The sequence below is a fragment of the Phyllostomus hastatus genome, unplaced genomic scaffold (assembly GCF_019186645.2).
Source record: "Phyllostomus hastatus isolate PE091 unplaced genomic scaffold, TTU_PhHast_1.1 phas_contig_159, whole genome shotgun sequence".
In the NCBI taxonomy this organism is placed as follows: domain Eukaryota; kingdom Metazoa; phylum Chordata; class Mammalia; order Chiroptera; family Phyllostomidae; genus Phyllostomus; species Phyllostomus hastatus.
In genome coordinates, this window is record NW_025333640.1 from 8,265,981 (window position 1) to 8,287,264 (window position 21,284).

Genomic DNA, 21,284 nt, shown 5'->3' on the forward strand with positions numbered 1-21,284 from the left:
AGGATAATATCTGGGCTTTTTAAATAGATTACAGTGGCTGTGGTATTTTATTACATGAAGTCAAATAAAATTTGTAATATATACCCATTTTCATGGTGGCTTTTTCATAATAGCCACAGTTGAATGAATAAATAATAGATCAACAAGTCATTGCATACACCTACAATGGAATATTATTCGGCTTTAAAAGAAGAAGGAAATTTGAACACATGCCACATGTAGATGAACCTTGAGGACATTACGCTAAACGACACAAGCCAGTCACAAAATGATAAATTCTGAGTGATTCCACTTGCATGAAGGATCTGCAACAGTCAAATTCATAGAGACAGAAAGTAGAATGGTGGTTGCCAGAGGGTGGCGGGGTGGAAAATGAGTTTTTCTTTAATGGGCATGGAGTTTCGATCTTGCAAGCCAAAAATGTTCTAGAGATTGGTTGCACAACAGTGTGAAGATACTTAACATTACTGAATTGTACACTGAAAAAATTAAGATGGTAAATTTTATGTTAAGTGTGTTTTACCACAATGTAAAATTTTTTCTTTATTTTATTGTTGACATTATTACAGATACCTCCATTTACCATAGTGTAAATTAAAAAAAAATAGAGCAGAACAGAAGATATTTAAGTGAGTTGCTTGTGGAAGGGTAAGAAATGCTTTGTGAAACTTTCTTTCATGGTGTGGGTGTGCCTATGTGCACCAGGTCTGTTCTATCTTGTGATGCACAGTGCATTTCTTACTGATGATCACAATAAAAAGAAAGAAGAAGAATTTTGGCAAACGCTGCAGTGGACAGCCTCAGACCACACGGCACAGTGGGACCTCCCCCGGCGTGTGGTACAGAGAGAGCTGCTCGGAAGAAGGCTGCTGTCACTCTATTGTCACTTCCCCAGGGACCTGCTTCCTGACCTACTCAGGAAGCACTTGTTAATGTCCATTGAGAGAAAGAGAATCTAGGGGTTCTTGTACATTCTCTAGCTTCATCTACTTTCCCAAGAAAACTCCATGGATGCGGGAGAGAAGGAAATAACAAGTATTTAGCATACTCCATGGAAGGGAAGGAAAGAGGGAAGGAAGGGAGGGAGAGAGGGAGGGAGGGAGGGAGAAGGGAAAGAAAGAAGGACCGAAGCAGTGGGAATAAAGATGGAGGTGGTCTAGATTTCTCAGACTTGCAGATATTGTATAAATCCTCTATAATTTCAGGAATCTAAGAGCCTCCTTGGAAGCCTTCTTAGGGCTTCCACAGGAGTCTGGAAATCTCGAGGCTGTTCTGCAGACACAGCAGGGAAAAGCACCCCCTGCTGCTGGGCCAGCAGGGGGGCACGCCAGGTGGCATCCTGGGGGACTTGTGGCTGGGAACTGCCCCGGGCCCATGGGCAGATGCAGACATTCTTTCTGAGACCATCGTAGCTGTGGCAGGAACCTAATAAAAGTGAAAGTGCGGGTGTGTGTTTAATGAAGCAGCTACCATTAACACCTGATTTATCACTTCTATAAAGTGCTGCAAATAAAGTGCCTGAGCTCCTCACAGCAGCTCTCGGATAAGGAGCCTGAGCTCAGTGAAGGAGACACAGAGCACTGACTTCAATACACTCATTGCGCTTTACAATCCCTACTCTTCCTGCGACCCCAGGAAAAGTGGTAATGATAGTTCTGGGCCACGGACACTAAAATGAGGGTGGGTCTTCATCCTGACTCATCATTAATAACACTGAAGCTTAGTACCCTGCCGAACCTCCCAGAGCTGCTGCAAGGACCAAATTTGATGATGCATGCAGTTGCCACTATAGGCAGTAATTCAGATGGATGCCATATTAGAAGAGAAGCCATCATCCATTCATTCAAAAGTACCTGAGTACTTCTACTGCAGGCACTGGAGTTACATCCATGGACAAAACAAGGTCTGTCCTTGCCAGGATCACCTAGCAGTGGGAGAAGACAGGTGCTAAGCCAATCAGTAAATCTATAGTGTCAGATGGGGATCAGGACTGTGGAGTAAAAGAAATCAGAGTGAAGAGCCTGGGATGGGTGGGTTTGTGTTGTTCTGAAAGGCCAGAAAACTCCCCTCTGCTGATCAGGTGGCATTTGAGCAGAGGCCTGAAGGGGATGAAGGAGCCACAATATCTGAGGAATAATTTCCGGGCAGAGAAAGAACCAATGCAAATGCCCTGAGGTGAGAGTGTGTTTGCTTGTGTGAGGCCCAGTAAGGAAGCCGTGTGCTGGGGGCAGAGTGGCGGGAGGGAGCGTGGCAGGGGATGGGAGAGGAGAGGGGGTATGGGTCAAGTCTAAGGCCTTTGGATTTTCTGTGTGTGTGTCTGCGTGGTAAAATATACATAACATGTGATTCACTATTTTAAGTGTACAGTTCAGTGGCATTAAGTACATTCACATTGTTGTGCAGCCATCACCACCATTTATTTCTGAAACTTTATCCTTCCCAACTGAAACTCTGCCCCATTTGTTATGGGCTGAACGGTGCTCCTCCCCCCACCCCACCTCCTCATTCATAAGTTGAAGTCCTAACCCCTAATACTTCAGAAGGTGACAGTATTTGGACATAGTCTTCCAAGAAGCGATTAAGTTAAAATGAGGTCATTATTTTATAATTCAGTCTGACTGTGCTCTTACAAGAAGAGGAAAGAGATCAAGGGGCAGGCAGACACAGAGGGAGACCACGTGCAGGTGCTGGAGGGAGACGGCCATCTACAAGCCAAGGAGAATGGCCTTGGAGGAAACCAACCCTTCCAACACCTTAATCTTAGACTTCTGGCCTCCCAAACTGTGAGAAAAGACATTTTTGTTATTTAAACCACCCAGTCTGCTGTATTTATCATGGCAGCCTGAGTAAGTAAACACACCATTAAATACTAACTCCCCATTCTCCATCCTCCGGCCTCTGGCGACCTCTATCCTACTGCCCGTTTCTGTGCATTTGACTGTGGTAGATACCTCGCGTGAATGGAATCATACAGTATTTGTCCTTTTGTGCCCGAGAGCTTTTACTTAGCATAACACCTTTAAGGGCACCATGTTGTGGCATGTGACACAATGTCCTTCCTTTGTAAGGATGAATACTGTTGCATTGCATGGATGCACCACATTTTGTTTATCCATTCATCCATCGACGGACACTTGGGTTGCTCCCACCTTTTGGCAATTGTGAATAGAGCTGCTATGAGCATCGGTGTACAAATATCTGTTGAGATAGAGTTGCTGGATCATATAACTTCTGTTTAATTTTTGAGGAACTTCCACACAGGCCTCTGGATTTTTATACTGAGTGCGGGCTTAGGGCCTTTGGGAGTTCTGGGTGGAGGAGTGTCACGGTCTGACCGATATTTCCCAGGATCACAACTGGCTGCCTTGCTGGAAGCGGGCTGGGGGGAGGGCAGATAAAGGAGCAGAAAGAGCCGGGAGGAAACTGGTACAAGAATCCCAGCTTTGACTGGGACGGCAGCGGTGGCGGCAGGGGAGGTAGCCCAGTTCTGGATGTATGTCGAAGGCAGAGCTGACGGATTTAGTGACGGTTTGTAGTGAGAGGTAGGAGGAAAAGTGCAAGGAACTAGAAGGTGCAGTTACCATTTGCACAGATGGGGGAAGCCTTGAGACTGGCAGGTTTGTGAGCAGACTAGAGACTTGTTCTGGGCATTTGAAGTCTGAGCTGTTTACTAAGTATCTGAGGGTCGGTATCAATGGTGATGTCAGCCGGTTCTCTGAGTCTACCAGCCCCTTTCTCTGGCTCTTTTCCCATGTGAGTATCATGGAAGTCCCAGCCTCCAAGCACACGAGGCCTTTCAGATGCAGCTGGGCTTCCGAGGGCTTCCTGCTCTTGCAGGTTATGCCTCACTCTCTGTGCCTCAGCTGCTTCCTGAGTCCTATTGAGAGAGGGTTTTTCCTGGGTGTGTGCGAGTGAGAAAAAGCAGCCACCATTTAAGAAAGCATTTAAGCTCAACAATATAATTACCTTAATTCCAATAACATAAACTAGCTCCTAAGTTAAGACTGGACTAATCTATTGTTAAATAAAAGTAATACTGTTAACATGAGTAATAACTTCTCCCTGCATGAACTTGTATCAGAATAAATGAATCACTGATAGTTTACAACAAAATAACCTCAATGCAACCATAAAACACTTATCAAACAAGTTGATAACCCAACATAGGCATGCACGTGAGGAAAGGTTAAATGATGTCAAAGGAACTGGTGGGGGCAGGAGACGGTGGTCCAGCTCCTGCAGACCTCACACGTCTCCAGCTGAGCCCGCTGCTGTGAGGCCAGCACCCACCTGTGCTATGGTCAGAGCTCTTGGCCCTGTTACACAGTGGGACACTACTCCCCAAGGCCCCAAAACAGGACCCTGAGTCCAGGGCCCCTCTCAGAGCTGAGAGTGACTTCAGCCCTGTACCGGGGGATGTGAGGGGGGCTCCAGTAGTAGTCAGTAAAAAGATGTGGGAGCAGGGTGTCCTCGGATGGCTGGTCATCAGTGAGTGCCATAGATGCCAGCCTTACAGAAAGGGAAACTGAGGCTGGGACAGGGGGAGGGAATGCACAGGGTCCACAGCCCTGTTGACTCATGCCCACAGTCCAGTCCCTTTGTTCTGGGAAGGTGGCAGCCTCCCAACCCTCGCCCTGGAGTGGCCCAGGTGCTCACACAGGCGTTGGGAGCCCTTTATGCTAAACAAGATGCAGACTTTCAAACTGAGGCTTCAGCTAAGGCTCTAGATGGTGGCTGCTCCTGGCAGAGCTTGGATGCCCAGATCAAACCCCACTTTCAGTTTTTAAAACCTGACCTGTCCAAACCCTGCTGGATACTGGGCTCTGATTCCAAACACAGACATCCCATAGCAGAAGGGTGAGGTGCAGCAGAAGGTTGTACTTCTTCAGGAGGATTGAGGGGCATTTCTTTCCCTTACTGTAATACAGATAGCCCCCCACCCACATCTGAAGGTCACTGTCACTTTGTCACTGGCACGTCATCATTTCCGTCCACGCTCCCCATTTCTACTGAAAACACCCTCATCCCCCTACCTCTCACCCCACCTGCTGCATTGCTCTCTCGCCTAGTGACCTGCTTCCGAGCTCACACCCCATGCTCTTCTCCACACAGCAGCCTCAGGGATCTTTTTTAGAAAGGTAAGTCAGTCCTGCTTAGAACCATCTGATGGTTTAATATGCCATTTTCAAAGAAAGCCTGATTTCTATTTCTGTCTATATTTGTCCTCACCTCCTCCCTGCTGCCTCCCTGTCCTCTCAGCTCTGAGCACACTGACTGACCCTCTGGCTCCTAGAAGGTGCCAAGTGTATGTTCTCCTTAGGGCCCTCCCCCGCTGTTCCCCCTGCCCTTCCAGACCTTCGCCTGCTTGTCATTCCGACCCCAACTTAAAAATCTCACCACCTGGGAGAGGTCTTTCCTCCTCACCTGAATAACCCAGTGCCTCTGTGGTCTTTCTCTCATACCATCCTCTGTTCTCTTCATAGTACTGAACTCTTTTGGAAATTGTTGGACATTTACTTTGTTTATTTGTTCTCTGGCTGTCCCTACACTCACGGCTGTGTTTGCTAGATTTGGGCTGCAGAACCGGAACCTGGTCTGTCTCCATCCCCACATCTGCCCAGCACTCACCCCCCAGCCTGGCCCGGGTCTGTCTGTGCTCAAAGCTAGCTGTTGGGGAGAGAAGGAGCCCCTCCTAGGAGGGAAGGAGGCTACACAGGCCCAGCCTGCGGGCTCCAGAGCCACGCTGCCATCAGGAGGGGCTCACACACAGCTGCTGGCAGCCCGCATTGTCACAGCCTTCTGGAAAGCAGTTTGTCAGTTTGGGTCAGGAATCCTGAAGCAGTTCTGTGGTACTGGTCCAAAGCAGCTTTCCTTCAGAGTCTAAACAGTGGGGGGAAACATGAAATGTAGGCAGCAATTTATACAGAAATAACAAACAAAGTTGCGTGTGTGGGTATACACACACATAGGAGAAACACTTTTAAGTATGTTTATTATAAGTTTGAATGACATAAAAGGACCCATGATATAGTTTTAAATAAGAGTTTTAAATAACAGAATAATAGCTAATAGGCATTTAGAGGCTATTGTGCCAGGCACCAACTACATGCCACGGACTTGACTTATACTTCCTAATTCTCCCAACAACCCGTGAGGCAGTCATTAGTATTTTTCTGACTGGGAAAATGAGACTTGAAGAGATCAAGGAAGTTGACAAGTGTGACATAGTTTATAAAGTATAAAGCCAGGATTCAAATCCATTTTAAACCACCCTTCATACTGATTTCAGCTCTGTAAAAAAGTTTAAATGTTCATATCTTCCCCCACCCCACAAAAAAGATTAAAAAGAAATATATAAAAATATTAGCAGAGGTTGCCTCCTGTATTGGGATTATGAAAAGTTTTCTTATAAACTTTCTATATTTAAATTTTTCTATAGTGAGCACATATTTTCATGCAAAGTTTTGAATTTTATTAAAAAATAAATTGTTACCCCCCAAACTGCAAATGAATAAATATAAAAACTAGAAGAACTAGGGTATCTATGTAGCAAAGTGAACAAATCTTAAAACACAATTTCAGGGAAAAAAGAAAAGTGAGTTGAGAAAGGGTATATGCATTTGGAAGCCATTTTGCAAAGCATACAAAGCTAGAGTATATATTGCTTATGGCTTTGTATACATGTCATAAGTGCAAAAAATCACACATGGCAATGACACCCAGTAACTTCAAGGTCATGATTCCTTTTGGAGACAAGGAAAGGAGAATATAATGCTCAAGCTTTAGCTGTATCTGTGACATAAAAAGAGAGAGGAAAGAAGAAAAAGAGAACTGAATAAGTGTGACAAAATATTGGTATCTGATATTAGTGCTGTTACATTAGTTTCTGTGCATTTACACAGTAAGATATTAATAATTAACAGTAAAAAAATTTAAACTAGTTTTATATTTCTACAAACTTGGGGTTGGGAAGGAATTTCTAAGTATGAACATCAAAGACAAAGATTGGTGAGAAAGATTAATAAACTGGCTTGATAATGATGAAAACTTTTGTGTACAATAAATAGCATAAACAATATTAAAAAGCAAAAGATAAATTTAAAAAATATTTACAATATACACAATAAGTTAGTGTACAAACTAAATACATAAATCATACAAAGAGGTCCCAAATGTCATTTGGATAATGATAAACCCCTCAATGTAAAAACGAGCGGGGGACCTGGGCAACCACTTTGTCACATGAGAAATGCAAGTGGTTGATAAATATATAATAAATATTAATAGCCAATGAAATTAAAACTATGTTGTGTATCACCTTTCGTGTAGCAGATTGGCAAGGTTTCTTTAAAACCTGATAGAACTCCCTGGTGAAGAGCCAGGGAGACTGGCTGTCTCCAGCACTGCGAGGGTGCGAGTTGGTGCCCCTGCTGTGCACACCGGGTTAGCATGGCAGATGCAGATACTTAGAAATGTGCATCTTCTTTGACTTAGTAATTTCACTTATAGGAAGACAGCTTTAAAAATATTAAAACAACTAAATATATATTTTACAAGGATGTTTATTACAGGTTTCTTAAGTCTAGTCAAAGGTTGAAAATAACTTCTTTGACCAATAGTGGTTAAATAAATTAGTGTTAAGTCTTTGCAATAGCAATAATAATATTGCTTCTAAAATTGTATTTACTTATATAATTTACACTGTACTGTTGACTGAAATAACTACAGTACAATCTGTGTAAATAGCTTGGCCCCATTCTTTTAAGCGGGTGTGCGTATATTAAAAACTCTGGAAATTCATCACTGAAGTGTTCATAGTGCTTTTCCATTCATGATGAAATTGCAAGTCATTTTTTTTCTTTGCATTGATCTGGCTTTCAGATTGTGTGTATTATTCACTTAACAAAAGTTAAGTTAAAATGTAAAAAGTAGCTTTTTAAATAAATTAATGAGTACAAAAAATGATAACTTATTACGGAAAACGCAGGGAGATACATACTCAGGTACTGCTCTGTGAAATTCCTAGGGGACAATTTGCAAAATCTATCAGCAGACTCAAACATGGTGTGCTCTTGGGCCTAGCAATTGCACTTCTAGGATTTTCAACCTCAGCCAGGATTAACGGGGGACATGAGCAAGGGTAAGGACATCTTTGCCGCGTTATTTTTTGATACTAAAAAGAAAATGAAACGACTTGGGTGTGTAACAAAGCAATGGGTGAAATAAATTTGGTGCAGCCTTCCGATAATGCGCCCCCAGCCTGACGTTCAACGCTCCAGGCAAAACAGGTGACAGGCGGAGATGGTCACAACACACTCCTCTGAGGCAGGTCACAAAACAGGATGCAGACAATGATCCCAGTTTTGCTTTTCTAAAAAATGGCAATGGAAAGTTACACACCAGGTTGTTAACAGGGGTTATCTCTGGATGATGGGGTTGTCGGTAATTTCTATCTTCCTCTCTACTTTCCGAATTTCCTGCAACAAAAGCAGATTACAGGCATGAAGAGGAAAGTATATTTAATGGGATTCTTGAAGGGGGCTGAGTCCTCCGAGGGCAGGGCGGCCTGAACAAGTCAAGGCAAGCGTTCTGTCACTCTGCTCATCCTTCCTAATGCTGCTCCTGGGCACGCAGCCTGTACTTGTGGGGGTAGAAGGGATTGCCTATCTTCTTTTATTTAACTTCACATTTTAAAATGACATTTAAAGGTATTGTGTATTTTAGTGTATTGCTTTGTGTTTAATCCAAACTGCACAGAGGTATTGTGAAGCAAGTACAGAAAGTCCTCCACCCCTTTGCTTGTGAATTGCACTCTCCAAAAGCAGCTTTGTTAGCGGTTTCATTTACACCAAGGGCTTCCAGGCATTGCTTTCTATTTGCGAGTATATTTGTACAGTCCTTTTTATTCTTTTACACAACCAGAATCACAGTATTCAAAGCATTCTGCAATTTACTCTCACTTAATGATAATGTATTCTGAACGTTTTTCTTCGTTAGTTTTTTTTATCCCTCTACTAATTTACACAGTGGGGCAAAAGTAAATTTATAGTTGTGAAGATGTGAAACAGAGTTTATTCATGTATTATTATTTATTAATTATTTTCCAAGTGAACAACTATAAACCTGCTTTTGCCCCACCCTGTATTTATCTAGACTTTCATTTACTGACTTAGGGTTTATTATTATATTAGTTGTAGATGAATGTAGTTTCTTCAAATGTGGACAGCCCCAAATGCTTCAAACTGAAAAAATAAGTTTGCCTCCCCTGCCAACACCCCAGAAATAAGCAATGACAATAGTTTTTTTTCCCCAAAACTTCCCTTTTGTTACCTTGACAATTTTAAAGAATACTAGCATTTTATTTTAAATATATTCCTGGGATGATTGTATGGATTTTTCCTCTGAAAAATGCAGAATGCACTTCCATATTTTTCTTCTACCTTACCCTCTCTCCTCTCTCCCCTAAGTTTTTATCAATTTTTATCCTATTAGTGATTGACTTTATAATATAGAATACTATAGTTAACCTTTTATATCTTAGTTTTTTAACCTTAGACAGTATATTGACTCTCTATACACACTTCTTTCAACTTCACATGTTACTTTTTTGTTCTATTATTATTTTTACATATAATACATTTATTATATTATATGCTCCTAACATTTATATTCTGTTCTGTGCTCATATTAATTTTACGGTATTTCACACTTGAAATTGCAAAGTCTCAAGTTTTATGCTTAAAGGCAAATTAAGTGATTGGTCGAAAGAGTTGTGTTATTTCATCCTAAGTTAAATTCGGGGAATTATGTTCAGTTTCTTACTAAAAAACCTCAAAAAAGGAAAAGGTTGTATGAAAGAATCCCATTCCCTTCTTTAGTATAGGTCAAACCTTTTGTTTTTATTGTTACATTTTCTACATCCACGTACATCGGTCTCTTTTGGACTCGTCAGCTAGCATTACAGAAAGAAAAAAAAACATAAATTTTTTTATATGTGGTAGTCCAGTTGTTCCACCACCATTTGTTGAAGAGACTTTCCTTTCTCCACTGAATTGCCTTTGCTCTTTATCAAAGAGGATTTGACTTTGTGGCTGGGATCTCTATTCTGTTGTATTGATCTATTTGTCTATTGTCTCTTGATTACTCTAGCTTCATAGGAATTAAGTCTCAGAGTCAGGTGGTGTCAGTTCTCTGACTTGGCTCTTCTCCTTCAGTTTTGTATAGACTATTCTGGGCTGTCTGCCTCTCTAAAACTTTTTCATCAGTTTCTCAATAGTCACAAAATAATTTAGTGGATTTCGATTGGGATTACAGCAAATCTGTAGATCAAGTAGGCCAGAACTAACATCTTAGCAATGTTGAGGCTTCCTATCAATTACATAGAATATTCCTCCATTTATTTAGGTCTTCTTTGATTTCTTTCATCAGGGTTTTGTGCTTTTCCTAATATAAATCTTGTACATATTTTGTTAGATATATGCCTCGGGTTTCATTTGTTTGATGCTCATATAAATGGTGTTGTATTTTTTATTTCAAATCCTAATTGTTTATTGCTGGCATATAAGAAAGCAACTGACTTTTATATATTTTAACCTGATAACCTACAATCTTTTTATAATCACATATTAGTCACAGGAGGGATTTTTGTTGTTGACGTTGCTGATTCTCTGGTATTTTCCAAATAGACAGTCATGTTATCTGTGAATAAATGTAATTTTATTTCCCCCTTCCCAGTCTGTATATCATTTATTTCCATTTCTTGCCTTATTTCATTAGCACACACTTCTAGTATGATACTAAGAGTGGTGAGGGTGGACATCGTTGCCTGTTTGATATTTTTAGTCATTCAATGTTCTTTTCTGGGATATATCTTAACCTCATATTTCAGATCATTAATGTGAACTTCAGCCATAGCCTACTTACTGTTTTTTAATTATGATTTTAATTTGTACTCCTTTTTTCTAATTATTCTCCTTTCCCGGCAACTTATTCCTTTTAAATTTATAAAATCTCTCTGAAGATACTAAATAGAGGTTTTTCTTAAAAGTTATTTTCTATACTCTATCTCTGCTTTCCCTTGAATTATTCTTTGTTTATTTTGAGTCATTTATTTGTTTATTTATTTATTTTCTGTGGATTCTTCTGACATGTAGTTGAATGTTTATATTTATGGATAAAGGCCTACACTGTTCTGAACTGACAGCTGACACAGGTTTTCTCTGTAGTTGTGTAGAACTATCTCCTCACAGACCCCTTCCTTAAATGGAAGGATAGCCTGTGCATTTTGTGTAAGATATGTGGGCTTTTCTGGAGGGGTAAGAAAGAGGTAAGAAGGCAACTAGACTGGCTTTCTTAAAAAGTGAGACAAAGTATAATGCTGGTAGTGCTGCCTGGTACCAGTGATCCTGTCAGCTGTTACGGTTTCCGTGGGCATCATGATAGTGGCTGTACCCAGATTTGTGAAGCTGTTACCTGCTAGTATGTCTAAGTCTTTTCTAGCCAAAAAACATGCTACTTTTATGAGGTGCTCACTGTATGCCAGCCTCTTATATACACTATCTGTATTCCTTAAAATAATTATGCAAGGTAAGCATATTATTTCCATTATGCAGCTGAATAAACAGAGGGCTATAGGTAATGCAGACACTCGTCCACAATGTCTATGTCATTATGGATGAAATGAGACATTCACACGGACTACCAAGTCCGGTGGAGGTAAACAGACAACATGGCTTTTCTCTCAAGGGGAGCAAAAACCTTAGCCTTTGCTCCAATGAGCTTTTATTGTCTTACTGGGCACTTTACAAGGTCCTCATTAACTATGCACAGGCTCGCTTTAGGTGATTACCTTATACAGAAAACAAAGGAGCCAATGCTGCTAATCACATCACAGAAGAGGGATATTTGCAAATGAAAAGGCAAAAGTAGTTGGACCGGTTACACTTATCCTTGGAAGTTTTAGCATGGTTTTTAGGAAGTTGCTTTGCAGTAAATGTCCTCAATTCAGGGTGAGGGAGTTTTAGCAAAAAGCAAGACTCATAGGGGCCTAGGTACATTGCAGGCCTGATTCCCCACTGGAGAACCTATCCATGGGTGTGGGTCCTGTGCATCTCCGAGTGGGAGCTGGGCCCACGCCACGCAGAGCGGCCTCCCACATGCAGAGACTAAATCTCACTATCTTTTTCAAACAGCTATCAGGCATCACAGCCAAGATTCAGCACATTTCTTTGAGTTCCCAAAGGCAAGAGGTGCTTCTCTCACCCACTGTGCCACGCCTCACACTCTGCTACAGACTCGGCCTCTCTTCCTAAGGTGCCTCCCTGGGTGATTTCTTAACCCTCAATTGCATTCCTGAGGGATTTTGTGGTAAACTTCTGGCTCTATTCATTTTTCTTTTCATTTTTACATCTCCTGAAATTCTAAAGAGCAAGATTTTATGTCTGTGTAAAAATTACTGATAAAGTGTTGACTCAAAGAAGCTGAAGCTAGAACCCCGCAGCACGCCACCACAGGCCTCCCTCTATGTGAGACTGAGCTGTTCTGTACTCGGCACGACTCGGTAAGTGGCTCCCTCAGACCGGTCTTCCTGGCTCTGGAACAGCAAGGCTGGTCCAGAATGAGAATCACAACAGTAACTATAAATAAATGAAAAACTTGGAAATGTCTAAGACCCTCATCCTGTTCTAAAATCTCGCTATAAACCACTTTTATTTACTTATCATTTATACATCAGTGTCTAACCAGTTTCACATTCTCACAGATATCATCACAAGTGTTTTATTTTTCATTACCCCACTTACTTTGGAACAAAGTAGAATCAGCCAGACTTCAAAGTCAGATAGACCTGATGTTCAAATATCGGTCTGTGACTCACTGTATGGACGGACTTGAGCAAGCCCTTGAACCTCGCTGGGCCTCGATTTCTTCATCTGTAAAATGGGAAGGAACACGTCTACTGTTGAGTCTAGACGTGCACTATACATAAGGCACATAGCATAGTGTCTAGACTGGAATCAGAAGGAGTGCCAGGCACTGTGCTCGTCATCATCAGCATTCCCATTCTCATGTGAAGGACAAATGCTGCAACGACCGTCATATTAGTAATTTTAAATCTCCGTGTCTCTAGCTGGACATCAGTGTCTCTAGATCTACTCAATAATCACCATTAACCCCCAAATGTCAAGTGCCTGAGACCTTTTTCCTTTCTTGCTTTTTCTGTCTTTAACCTTTTCCAGTTCATGTTTAGAAGCATAAAACAGAGCCAGCTTTTTCAGCCCCAATGTCCCCTCTCCTTTCCCAGTCCTGCTAGAAGGGCTTCCCTCCCTCTGTTCACAAATCCTTTCTCTGGGTTGTGTTCCCTAAACATCAAAGAAGCAGCTCAGAAGGATTGAACAATGGAGACAGAGCCTTTTTAAAGAAACTCAAGTCATGAAAGGATGTGTCTGGGAGGATCGCCTGTGAGCCTCAGCGGGAGAGAGCACAGCTCTGCAGTCACAGAAACGCGACTTAAATCCCTGCTCTATGCCCGTTCTGTCACCTCGGTCTCCAGTCTCCTGTCTGAGGATGAGGACGGGGATGAGGATGGGGATGATGCTTTTATTTATCTCATAGGGTCGTTCTGAGGCTCCTAAGATACCGTAAGTGAAAATACTGTGTAAACTGGCAGGCATCACAGAGACATTATCATTGCTCTTATAGAAAGAGGTGCTATCTCCCCCATGTCAAAAAATATTATGCAAAAATACAGGGTACAACACAAATAACACCTCTTTTTATTACATAAAATCTCTTATTGCAAAATCATAAGCATGTAATTCTTTAACATAACAATATCACGCTCAAGCACACCACATGGCATTTTAGGTGAAATGTTCCCATTGCTGTCCATCTCATGCGAGACATTCACGTATCTGACCGCCCACACTCAATGGCATTACTTCTGCTGGACCCTGTATATTAATGTGTAAGGAATGTTTGTGTGGAGGACAGAAAACATTCATTTCATTTCAAGACAAGAGGATCACTGGCAGGAAAACCACAAGCATTATTTATGAGGGACTCACATGGAGAAATACCCAAGGTCAGCGGGACTGTCTTTTGATCCTTTTTTACAACTCATACCCCAGAAATGCAGCCAAATAAAAGAAAGGGTCATTGTAAAATGGGGTAGGTGAACCCATCTGCATCGGCATCTGTAGTGGGTACTTGTGAAAAATACAGACCCTGGAGCCCCACCCGGGACCTGCCGGGGCTGGGCCTCAGGGGTCTGCAAACTCCTGGTTGGCTATAATGCAAACAGAGCTGTGAGAACTTTTGTGCTAAGCAGTCAGAACTGACTCCATTAGGAAGTCGTACACTAGTGATTTAATGTTTTGTTTAGTTTTTGAAAATGAAAACAATGCAAGAAATTTTCAGAAACTGCAAAATAGATTGACGTGCATAGTCCCATCAATATGAAATACAACAGTAGCCATATTTATATTTTTGCACAGCAGCAGCATGTTTTAATCAGCACTATTGTGGGGGGGTTTTGAAATATAAGTTTACATGATGTCTCCAGTTAAAGGAATCTTTTTTTTTATTTTATTTTATTTATTTATTTTTAGAGAGGGAAGGGAGGGCAATAGAGAGAGAGAGAGAGAGAAACATTGATGTGCGGTTGCTGGGGTTTATGGCCTGCAACCCAGGAATGTACCCTGGCTGGGAATCGAACCTGGGACACTTTGGTTCCCAGCCCGCGCTCAACCCACTGAGCTACGCCAGCCAGGGCAGTTAAAGGAATCTTATTCGAAGCTAGTAATTATTGCAAGAATTTAAATATCAACACAGTGCCACTTTTCCACACTATAGCCTAACAAATTTCAAGCTTCTCGATGTCAGCAGAAGCAAATGCAGGTGACTCAGTAACGTGCATCTCTGTTTTACTTAACACAGCTTCTCAAGAGTGCTGTCTTCCTTCCTGAAGTGTTGCGCGGCACCCTCAAACTTTTTACCACCTAAAAAATCTCTTCATCAACTTTACCACTGTGGGGAGTAACTTTCCACTGCGGAAATATTTTCACTTGACAAAATCAAAATAGCCACATGTGTGTCTCCTCCTCTCTGTGCCTAAGTTGCACCCGTGTTGACCAAGGGCACGCACAAGTCACAAGTCATCACTGCTAGCTAGCCTCTTGCCAGGGCGCCACAAGTACACAGAGGCCTTCCACACCACCACGCCAGGAGTTACAGCTCTGTGTCAGGTCCTGCACTAGTACTGGGCAGACATACCACCATTGTTTAAAAGTATTGCACAAGGCATTAATTGCAGCTTTTTTGAATAATTCTGTTGTATACTCAACAATCCAGCCAATGGAAAAACTTTTTCTGACCAGGTTTTCTGTTTCCATGTCTTCGGGAAAGCATTATTTCTCTATATCCAAATACTACCTGACCCTGATGAAATTATGCACAACATTTTTTCTGGTGGTCTCTCTTTCTCATCCTCTATCAACTCCCAACTAGCAAGTGTGGAGGGAATGACGGCATTGGAGCACCAGTGTTTAGTAACCCAAATGGAACCATCAGTGGAGAGGTTGATGAGATGCTTTTCAATGGTGGATCAGGCTGGCAGTCCCTGAACTCAGGTCTATCTTAGTTAGCATCACTAAAGTGGTACAGCCAGACAGTGTGCCAACTATGTGGCAGCATGTGAAACATCCTGAGAGCATATGACACGGAGCATATGTCACCCCTGTAAGACATCCTTGTAAGAAAAAAGTGAACCTGAATCATGGGACCTGTAGAGTGAACCACATGTGCACGGAGTAGGGAATCAAGTTAGAGGAGACAAGGGGAGGGACAAGTGATGCGGTGTCACAAGGGAGCTCGATCCAGAATGCAGAACAGTCTGTAGGACCACCAACCTGGTTTTCACTCACCGACACCATAAAACAAACCAGGAGACACAAAGACAAAACAGTCATATGTCAAGTTTGCAGTTTGTTTGAATTCTAACTAGAACAAACCAATAGTGAGAAGCCATTTTTTGAGACAGTTGGGGAAATTTGATTATGGACTGGATTTTAGATAACCCAAAAAGGAAAGGTAGAAAGTCCCCACGAATCCCAGGTCCCCTTCGAGCATCAGGCAGCTCTGGAGAAGGAAAGTGCCCCCCAGGTTCCTGTGGTCCTCCTCTAATTAGTATCCTCTTAGTGCTCTCTGTGCTCCTGTTCTTTCCCACCCTCCTCTTGCCTGGTTCACATGACAACCACGTGAATTATGTATTATAGGCTGTTGGTCCTTGACCTCTGTAAAACCTACATATTTTCTCATTACATGTCAATATCCTAAAACATTCATCATGTGTTAAATTTGGACTTGAGCACATCAGCTGGTGAAGAAACATTTGCAACCATCACAGGGGACTGCCACCACCTGCCAACAGCTTGGTCTTGGCAAGACAACCGTTTCCATCTGGGTAGTAGTGTTTGTACAAGTGCTTTAATATTTTGGTGCAGTTTTCCCTAACTTTACACAAATAGTCAGATAGTCATTGGAATTATGCCTATAATCATGGGTAAGTGCACCAGTGAAAGATGCCTTTGAAAGGCTGAAAATAGACTGTGAGGCTTTGCCCGACAGGCAAGGTGTAACTGAGAATTTCACAACATGACTAAATTCTGCAGAAACAGCACTGCCCCTGCCGCCCGAACAGGAAAGTCCATTGTTTGCCTGTGTTCAGCATTCCCCTTTGTGCTGCCTTCAGGCGGGTTTCAGGTGTGAAATGAGCAACGGTTTCGTGCTGCCCCTTCTTACAGGTGAGGAGACTGAGACTCGGAGAGATTCAGTGATTCGCCCAAGGTCACACAGCCAGTACGTAGCTTGCTTGTGAGTCCCGGTTCCTCGGGTCACCTGCTCACCCTCACTGGACCAGGGAGGAGGGGGAAGGCTATCTGCATCTCTGCCCCACATTCCAGGGTGGCACTCACCCTCAGATGGTCTTGTACCATCAGCTCCACCAGAGGTTTCTCCCTTGGAGGGGAGGGTTTTGGAGCCAGGTGGCAGCCCCATCAAAAAGAGAAAAGAGTATCTGAACCTGAACCCAGACTGTGAGCCAAAGGCCACCCATGTACCTGCTGTGGGCAGCGAGCTCAGGCAACCCTGAGGCAGAGAGTGCTGCCAGCTCCTGGCTCTGCTACCTTCACTGGGGCCTTCTGTGGCAAGCCACCTTGCCACACTATCTTCAGCTATAAAATGAGGATAATTAACCTGTCAATGCTATCATGACCACCAAGTAAGTCATGTATGTCAAGTGCTTTTCAACCTGTGAAATGCTAGACAACTGTAAATGAAGAGTTTCTAGTTTCTCTATTTTTAGTTGTTGCCTCCACCACAGCCGCTGTCCTGTTGGGCTGTGTTTTAGGTTTTAAGCCTCTGCCCTGGGACCAACACTGACCTCCCCACTGGGGTCAAAGTCTGCACAGGGGGTCTAATCCAAACTGAAGAAACAGACAAAAGTCCCCTCCCCCACCTTCTAGACCTCTTGCTAGCCCCCCTACCACACATGCGTGTGCATAAACACAACACACAAGTACACACATGGGTGCAGGCACTTGTTTGCTCTGCCAGGAACACATACACTGGTGCACATGTGTGCATTCACACACACATACAAACTCACACCCTTCTCCCATCCATTCTTCACCTCCAAATTGGAGGCCAGGGTCTTCCATCCAGCAAAGCCACCTGAAGCCACCCAGAACCTGCATGTGTTGCCCTTGACTTTTGCATGGACTTCTGCCATTTCCTGGCTCCACCCAGCCTGAAATGGCTAAAATATCACAGGGGGGTGGCTCTAGTCATCACCTGGCCTTCTTAGTAACCCCAGCCTCCAGTCGGAACCGTTGGGGTGGAGGAACCCGTAGAGAACCTATTTACAAAACCCATGAAAAAATCATGTGTGTGTACACAGCTAAGGAGTTGGAAGACAAAGAATTGTAACCAGCGGGTGATTTAACTTTAGGCACTTTCCTCTTTGTCAAGTTACTTAAATGTTCAGTTATGTTGTTTAGGTGGACATAAATGTTTGCACAGGAAGTTTGTAATCGGTGGCAATGTGGCTGGCCGAAGAGGGCTGGTCATTTGGGCAGGTGCGGAAGCAGGAGTCCAAGTTGGGAAAATTCTAGAAGCTGCTGCCAGCTCACTTTTCATTGAGTCAGGAGACTGGGAGAGGTCAGGAAAGGCCTGAGCCTCAGGCTGCCCTCACCAGTTGCTTGGTGGCCATTCTCAAGAGCTGGGGCTGGCCCTGACTCCAGATCTTTTGCCCCTTCTGTTGTTGGCAAGTCACTCACATTCTAGTTTTATGTTTCTGCTTATTATGGCCCTGGCCATGTAGCTCAGTTGGTTAGAGTGTCATCCCAGTGTGCTGGGGTTGCAGGTTCCATCCCCAGTCAGGGCATATACAAGAATCAACCAATGAATGTGTAAATAAGTGGAACAACAAATTGATGTTTCTCTCTCTCTCCTCTCTCTCAAAACAATAAAAGATTAAAAATTCCAAAATAAAAATAAATACTCGCTGTTAAAGAATTCCAAGGACTATATAAAATTATTAAAAAGAAGATAAAAGTCACATGAAATCCTGAGATAAACATCATTCACATCTTTAGAAATATCTTTTTGGAGCACTGCTTTGCATTAACGCCCACCCGCTCACCCACACCACAGTTTTTTTTAACTTCCTATTTTTCTGGAAGGGAGACTTAGACCTCTTTTTCCTGCCTCTACCTCCTCCACCGATAACCAGAGTAAACAACCTGGTGTTCGCCCTCCCAAACTGCTCTTCATGTGACAGAGAAGCACAAGCACATGCCTGTACAGGGCTTTCTCTTCTCATTCCTCACTGTTTCTAAACGTGGAGTGATCGCGTGGTCTTGTCTGCATCCTACTTTTCTCACGTAAAGGCATGTTGTAGAAAACTCACTTAGCCCCGCTGGTGAAGATCTAGCACCTTGTTTAAAATAGTTGCATCATATTTTATAGACTTTTGGAGTGCAGATTTATTCAACAATTCTCTAATTAGTGAGCGATTACAAAGCTTTTTTTTTTTTTTTTTTGGTGCTACAACTTTCACTGCAATTAACAGTTTGATATCTCATACATTCCTATGTAATGACGCTTTATTACTCTGTGGGACTCCTGGAAAGTGGGATTATAAATCAAAAGGAATGTATAATTTTTCACTTTAATAGAACTTGAAAGATTGTTTTCTAAAAGGTTGGCAATACTTCACATTTTATTTGTTCAGGAAATATTTATTAAGCTCTGACACCATGCCAAGCACTGTTTTAGCAATTAGGATTCAACAATGAATAAAACAAAGATCCCAGACCTCACGAGGGTTTCATCCTGGAAATGGAGGGGAGAGGAGCTGACAAAATGACAGTAACTTTAATAACTACTTTGTACCAGAGATGTAGGAAAACACATTTTCCTTTTCTTTACTATCAACAACTGACATTACCATTCTTTTCATTTTTCTCCAATTTACTGATGTACTGTGATATTTTATTACCTTAATTTGCATTTTCTAATCTGTAAGTAATTCTAACATTTTTTACATGTTTATTTAGATATTTGGACTTGTGTTGGATGAACTGCCTATTTATAATCATGCATTTTTCTCCTGGGTAGATTGTATGCTAGACCCATACTTCTTGTCAGTGTTCATGAGCTCTGTGTATGTTATAAATAGATATTTATCTGCTGTCTGCTTTGCAAATCTTTCCTCAATCTATTGCTTACGTACTGATTTCATGATGGTTTCTTTCACCACGTAATACGTTTGACATTTACAAATCTGTCTTTTTGTTGTGATTGTGTTTTTTGGTCCTCTCTTACCTTCTGCCTATTCTACGTTCGTTCATTCTTATCTCCAAACTCTGGGTCCTGTGAATTGTTTTCTAAATTTTCTTCCAATTAGATTTTTTATTTTTGTAATATATTTTTCAATACACATGGAATTTACCCTTTAACATGGTATACGTTAGGGGTCCAATTGAATAACCATTTTCCTAATAGTTGTTTATGAAAATAAACCCTCAATTCTCTACTGAATGAAAAGGCCACCTTTTCAGCTCCCATATGCAGTGGGGTCCGTTTGCCTGCCTATTTATTGTTCTACCCCACTGGTTGTCTGTCTCCTCATATTCCAATTTCATGCTGCTTTGAGTACAGTCTTCTTTTTCATAATTTAAAAGTTATTCAGTCATAAAAATCTTCAGATCATTTTATCCAATTAAAAATTGTAATTTGTATTGAAAGCACATTTAATTTATATTAGGAACAAGAAAGATGTCATAATCAAGAGACAAAAGAGGTTGAAATAACTATAAGACAATACTATGTAGAAGTTTATGGAAATGAACTGGAAACTGTGGAGGAGGCAAAGATCTCCAATAGACCACATAAGTCATCAAAATGGTGCCAGGAGGGAAAAAGTGGGAACGGACAATACTGGGCTATATCTGAACAGATGGACTTCTGCAGAAGAAATTAGAAATGGATTTTATGGCCTACTGTTTACAGGCCATTTACAGGGCACAGATGACTTACCGGCCAAGTTCTATCTGGCCTTTAAAGTACAGAGAGTCCCATGTTGTTAAACTATTCAACACCAAAGAAAAAAAAGGACAGAGGTCTCTCTGTTACACGTTAGGAAGCCAGAATCATTGAAATGCTAACACACCTCATTGACAAATCCCACTTGGGAATGTAGAGTCTTAACTGAAACAAAATAGTTGCAAAAAGGGTCCATCCATGAATCAAAAAGACTAATGTACAATAATCAGCTTTCATTCCAAATGCAAGGATGTTTTGATACCAGAAAATTCATCAACATAATTTATTACATCAACAAATTAAGGAAAAACTGCCATATAAATGGATACCAAATAGGCACTTGGTAAAATTTAGTAGTCGTTTTCAATATAAACCCATGATCCCTTATTTAAAGTTCTGACACCCAAGAGAGACAAATATCGTATGATTCACTCATATGTGGAATCTAATGAACAAACTAAACTAACAAGGAAACTGGGGGCAGGCTCATAGATGGAGAGCAGGGTGACAGCTAGTGGAGGTGCTAGGGGTGGAGGGATTGAGTAAAATAGAAAAAGGACTCATGGACATGGACACCAGTGTAGTGATTGTTGGGGTGTTGGGGGTGTAAGGGGAGTAAAAGGTAAGGCAAAAAATATACAAAAAAAGATTTTTTAGAAAAACAAAAGAAAAAAATCCTGACA

At 41.9% G+C, this 21,284-nt stretch overlaps 1 protein-coding gene across 5 annotated transcripts in view; it reads left to right on the forward strand.

Moving 5' to 3' along the window:
* The window catches only part of BLK (BLK proto-oncogene, Src family tyrosine kinase), a 55,071-nt gene that overhangs the window by 14,782 nt on the left and 19,005 nt on the right, over positions 1-21,284 (forward strand). For 2 of the 5 annotated variants that reach the window (XM_045831103.1, XM_045831101.1), the window contains exon 1: positions 5,074-5,138. The exons of 2 other annotated variants lie outside the window; for them this stretch is intronic. In XM_045831103.1, coding sequence (XP_045687059.1) covers positions 5,095-5,138 — 44 coding nt within the window. In that variant the 5' untranslated portion in view covers positions 5,074-5,094. Of the gene's footprint in view, positions 1-5,073; positions 5,139-21,284 lie in introns of those variants that run through there. One more of the 5 variants, XM_045831100.1, reaches the window with a different exon arrangement.